The sequence below is a fragment of the Camellia sinensis genome, chromosome 12 (genome assembly GCF_055761805.1).
Source record: "Camellia sinensis isolate YWXY chromosome 12, ASM5576180v1, whole genome shotgun sequence".
In the NCBI taxonomy this organism is placed as follows: domain Eukaryota; kingdom Viridiplantae; phylum Streptophyta; class Magnoliopsida; order Ericales; family Theaceae; genus Camellia; species Camellia sinensis.
The window spans coordinates 63,788,481-63,794,469 of record NC_138972.1 but is presented as its reverse complement, the minus strand read 5'-3'; the positions used below and the strand labels follow the sequence as shown (position 1 = coordinate 63,794,469).

Sequence of the window (5,989 nt, the reverse complement as noted above, 5' to 3'; positions counted from 1 at the left end):
CTCAAGTAATTCCTAAGTTGGTATATTGCAAATAGGCATAATAAATACTACCAATCTCCCACTTTACCAGCTCCTAACCGGAAGGCACGTGGTACCTCCTCCGCGCGTGTTTTCGATATTTCACTCTAGATATTCAAACCAACTTAAAGATTACCATCTACACCCCTTATCCAAACGTACCAAACATATTTATCCCAAAACATTCAAGGTTTCTAATTATTTTTCTCAAAATAATAGATCAATTGCCTAAGCATTACTAGAATAAACAATTCAAAACTTGTGCAAAATGAATGAAATTAATTGTAATTATAAAGTTTCACCGTAACATTATACAATTCTCAATATTTGCCCAAATTACAACAAAATCCATATCCATGCAATATATGATACCATCTCATATTCACAATCAAAATTCATTTTCATTTCATAATCCAAGCATATATATATTCAGGTTATCCAAAAATTTAAAATAACAACATCCATCCATTTTATGGATATCTCAAACAACATAACCACATATGATAATCTCATCATTTTCTTATAGAAATTTCGACAATTTCATTATTGCTTTACAAAAATCCATTTTCCCCCAATTCTTCCCAAAAAGCTAGGGTTTAATCAAAAGAGAGTTTTTTTTCTCCATTTTCAAGACATTACCCTTCCATATACTTGTAAGAGGTTCATAAATTTATAAAACAACTTAATTTGAACCAAGATACATAAAAATCATCTTTGAAACACTCTCCAAAACCCATCGCTCCAAACCTCAAACCCTCCATTGAAAATCATAACAAAAAAGCTAGACATGTCAAAAACATATATATAACTCAAAGAAACTCCCTACCTCAAGATTTGGAGAAAAAGAGAGAGAAAACCCTCAAAATTGACAGTGTTAAAATCCAATCTCCACCGCACAAAATATAACCCTTGATGAGCTCTCCACTATTAATAAAGACACTTAGGTCAAAATCTCAAAGTATATAGAGAGATCAAGGAAATAAATGAGGTGGGTGAAGGGTTTTCTAGAGAGAGATGAGAGAAAAGAGAGAAAGTAAAGTGTTGAGAGAGAGAGAGAGAGAGAGAGAGAAGTGAATGAAAGAGAAGTGTGTAAGGCTCAGCTTTTAAATGATTGGACGCATTTTTCGGATCAGACTGCAGCCAGACCGCTCGAGCAAACAATCCTGTACTCGAGCGATCAATTCAAATTCTAAGATCGCTCGAGCGAACAATCCTGCACTCGAGCGATCAATTCAAATTCTAAGACTGCTTGAGCAAACAATCCTATACTCGAGCAAAAAATGCCAACTCCTAGAATCTCTCTTCTTCTTGCAAAAGATTGCTCGAGTGATGAAACCTTCACTCGAGCGAAGAATACACACTCCCAGAAGTTCAGACTGCAAAATGAGATAATGGAAGATCGATGTTACTACTTAAGCGACAAAAGTACCGCTCGAGCAGTCCCAACTCAGAACAGAGACATTAGCTACCTTAATGCACTCCCATTAATCCCAGACTCACTCTAACACTCACAAATGAAAAAACAACACCCCAGAACACACTAGTATGTACTCGAGTAACTCCAAAGAAAGAAAGAACAAACAACAACACGAGACTCATAAGATTCCAAAGTAGCAAAGAGGATCAAAAGAAGTGGAAATTCTAGATTGAAATACTTAATTTGTTTTAAAAAGAACTTGGGACATCACAACATATTTATGTTTATAAAATTTCTCATTTATTATTTAAATTCTTAAGCCGAATATGTATTCATTTATTATTTAGTTGTATTTTGGATACAGATCAATTTATCTATACAAGTCTCCATACTTTGTATACATATCACATACCAATTTAACAGTACACATAATTACAATACTAACAATTGATGAAAATCACGTGTTACGTGCAACGCACATACCCAACCACTAGTATGTATAAAGGTACATAAAACATTTTCTACACTTCATAAATTGAAAATATTTTTCACCAAATATAACTTCTTGTTCATTCACAAGAAAACATTTTCCATGAACAAGGTATAAATAATTTATTTTTAATATACCCTTACACAAAATACTACCTGAACTAGTTTTTTTAAGAAAAATGCTTCAGACCACTAATTCAACACCACTAATACACCACTAATGATGTGGCACTATGTGGACCCCATCACTGATGTGATAATTTAGCTTTTGCTTTTTTTTTTTTTTTTTTGGTTGCACTGCCAACTCATTAGAGCTGGCATTAGTGCTCCTATTTTAGAGTACTGACTCATTTCTCTTTTTTTAATATGTTATTAAAAAGCCTATATTTTGTATATTTATTTATAGGCTATCACCCTTATTTGCTTTTGTTTTTGTTTCGTTTATTTATTTCCCTTTTAGAATTTTAGTAATAACACTGTGATCATTTTTTATTTTTGTAAATCCCAACCCACACTTGGCTTGAACAGATTTGAAAGTTCTGTGATTGGATGATTGAGTTCTTTTGATGGGTTTAATCCTCTAAAGTTTTGTTTGGGGCTTTTGTCTGGACTGTGAACTTAAAAGAATGAGTTGAACTAGGCCTTCAGTTTTGAGCTATTAATATTATATGGACTAAAATTATTTTGGGACCCCCAAATTTTATTAAAATTAAAGGGCCCAAGGCAGTGGCCTTTGTTGTTTTGGCCTGTTACCCGAACCCCTTCATCTCTGATACCCTCTCCCCGGTAACCCCCCCTTCTTCCCCTCTGATCTCCCACCCCCAGTGGGTGTTTGTTGTATTGAGAAAGATAATAGGTTTTTGTTGCAGTATCGACCGAACCCTACACCGATTTTTCTACACCCGAAGTGGTTGATTTCAAACCATTGTTGGGTCGAAATTGGTTGACAAACTCTCCAATCCAAGGTGGTCAGTTTGGGTGATGGTTGACTGACAAATCTGAACCAATTCAACCTGTGAACAACCCTACTCACATTACTCCCTGAAAAAAGAAGACTCCTAACCTATTAAGGTGAGGAGGAACCAGCATTGACTATGGTCTCTTTAGGATTCCATATTTTAAATTCTATCTTTAAAAATGAGTATATTTGATGAGATCTTTTATTGCAAAAAATTAAAATTAATGACATATGAGGCTTTCAATTGAAAAGACTAACAACTAATTAAACAAATATGAGATTGTCGGTGTGCAACTAACAACAGATAAATTTTATCACAATTTGTTAGTAAATGAATTTCCATATGATGCAAATAGTATTAGGCCAAAAGAACTTTATCCTTCATATATTCGAGCTACCATTATTAAGTGCATTAACAACATGGCAGCACAAGCTTAAATTGTAGAAGTATATATGTGTGGGTGCTAATTACCCCAATTGTTATAGATAAAGAAAATCCTATATCTATGCATCCATACATTGCCGGTAAATTCCAAAGCAGGGAAAGCAACTCAATTGGCGATTGAAACAGAGGTATATGTTCTCTGTTACTTATCATAGATGACGATGTATACATTCATAAATTTATAATTAAACATAATAACAATAAACAATGTTCCAATCAAGCTCTTGACAAAATAGAGGAACATAAAAGAAAATGCCATTAATTGAAGTAGGTGTTTCTGTTCTTAATTGAAAACTTCCTTCTATCAAATTTTTCAATTTGTTAAATCTATTTTTCCTAACAAGAAAAAAACCAAAGTTGCAAATTTCTTATATTTCCAAAACAATTAAGTCCCAACCTTGGTCCCCCAATCAGTATATGAACATAAACCCAATTGACATACAACTTTCTAATCTTTAAATCTTGAAAAAATGGCCAAACATATGTGGAAACTTACTGAAGAAATTAAAGTCCGTCAAGTCAATTTGGGTATTTGAAGCGAACTGAGTTCTTCACATGAATGCATCAGATTTCTTGTTTAAACTCTTCAAACTTGAAAGATTCAACACAACTAAGCCCAACAACCAACAACTTGTTTGGATATTTCATCAAACAATGAGAGGGCATAGAGCATGAAACATAATAAACAAAAGTAATAACTTCATGCCTATGATTGCCAAGAAATCTGTAGGAAAAAGAACAAAAACGTTCCTGGAAGCGCTGCTGTTGTTTTTTTTTTTTGTTTTGATCGGCGAAAGTTAGTTGTTAGATTAACACCTATGGGAATTAGCTTCCTCACCTTTGCAAAAGTGCTTGCCTCCTTAATTCAACTTCCCCTTGGGAATAGTTGAATCTATGACCTCCCCCTTGGGACTAAACTTTTAGGAGAATCATAGGCTAGGCCTGTTGTTGCCAACAATAGTAGCTGGAAAAGTAAAAGTCGTGAGGGAAGAGTAGATTGACGTAGTTTGGGACATGGAAGAACACAACAGTGGGGTGAGAAAAAAATTGGAAGCCAAGTCGGATTTTAGAGCAAGGCATTTTGCCTAGCAAAAGTACACATAAAAAAGTGCATTATGTATTCTGCTTAGACACTTTGCCCAGTGTATACTTCAACAATGCTCTCTACTCCTGGAATCTTAGGATTGGTTTGCCTAATCCAAGTCTCTCCACATGTAGTTAACCAAAAGAGAATGAGGCAAAATGTCTACCGTGTTGCATACCCTGTTGGAGACTCCATTTTTGGCAAAATGCCTAAAATGCTCTATATTCTTCGCCTATTGAAGACGCTCTTAGGCATGAAGTGATTAGGTCTGTGGTAAAGTTTCATTTTTTACCTCACAATAATTCTAAACAGCGGTTGATTAAGCTGTGAAAATGTGCCTTGTTCTTAAACAATGTTGGAATTGAAAAATACATTACACAATTTCACTTACCTCTTCACACCAAACTAAGTTGCACACATTACATAATAGTATAGACAGTATAGATAAGGCATACCATATATCTATCACGAGGGACAAACAAAATGTGAAACTATATCATCCATGATTCAATTGAAACCATATCCAAAAAAACATAAAAAAATATTGATATGTCTACAAAGATTTGATTACATAGAAATGAAAGATACTCAGAGATTACACAAGCAAATTGAATTGACATAACAAAATAGGGTCAGCAGCACTAAACCTGTAAAGGGTCTCAAACATTTTTGCTCTTCTTCAGCTTCGAAGGCGGCCATCGGCCCCTCTTCCTCATGCGGCGCTTCCACACGAGCTTCTTCCTTCGAAGCCGAATCTTCTTAGCCAATTTAAACTTCATCTTCTTTTCAAGATCCAATTGCAGCTTCGATTCCAATGGCAGATTTTCAACCGGCATAGCAGCAGCCTGTTCCTCGCCTTCTGACGGAGATGGAGGCTCAGCAACACCATCAACATCAGAAGATGCCTTAACAATCACCGAAACAACTCTTTCTTTGCGGACATTACAGAGTTTTGGGCGAGAATCAATGGGTTCCTTGCGTAACCTGAAGACTGAAATGAAATCAGAGAATTAGGAACAAATACAAAGATTGGAGGTCAGGTGTTTGAAAAAATGCCTGAATGAAAAGGCAAAGCATAGAGTAGAGATGGTAAGAAAATATGCAGAGATAGAGAAGAATAGCGTTGAATTTCTTACATGGGTTTGCAGTGATGGGAAAATTTGATGCAGGTGGGAATGATGATGTTGGTGAAGGAGAAGGAGAAGAGAGAGAGGAGAGAGAAGGGGTGTGGATGAAAAGGAGAGCCATCTCTCTCTCCCAACGGGGCGCTTGATTTTTTTGGATAAGGCGAAGGTAAATAACTGTCGTACGTATTTATATGTAAGCCCAGTGGAGGAGAGGAGCGGACTTTTGGAAGGAATGGTTTAGGATGATCTAATAAATAACGAATTATATTAACAGTCTATTTAGTTTGTTTAGTTTAGGATTTGTATTATTTTGATTTTAGATATTTTAATTATGATATATTTGATCTTGAATCTTGTTCTATATAAGAATAATTGAAAATATTGTTATTCTATTTAAAAGGTAAAGTCATCATATAACTTATTTTGTGTTTGTTAACTTATATGTTGTTTG

General features: G+C 34.9%; 1 protein-coding gene across 1 annotated transcript; it reads right to left on the bottom strand.

Annotated features, from left to right (window-relative positions):
* Nucleotides 1-4,895: 4,895 nt before the first annotated feature.
* PSRP5 (plastid-specific 50S ribosomal protein 5) lies at nucleotides 4,896-5,714 on the bottom strand. Its single transcript, XM_028208215.2, has 2 exons — nucleotides 5,548-5,714; nucleotides 4,896-5,402 (listed from the first exon to the last, which is right to left on the bottom strand). Exons 1-2 carry the CDS (start codon nucleotides 5,657-5,659, stop codon nucleotides 5,071-5,073), a joined length of 444 nt encoding a protein of 147 aa, XP_028064016.2. The 5' UTR covers nucleotides 5,660-5,714; the 3' UTR covers nucleotides 4,896-5,070.
* Nucleotides 5,715-5,989: the final 275 nt, after the last annotated feature.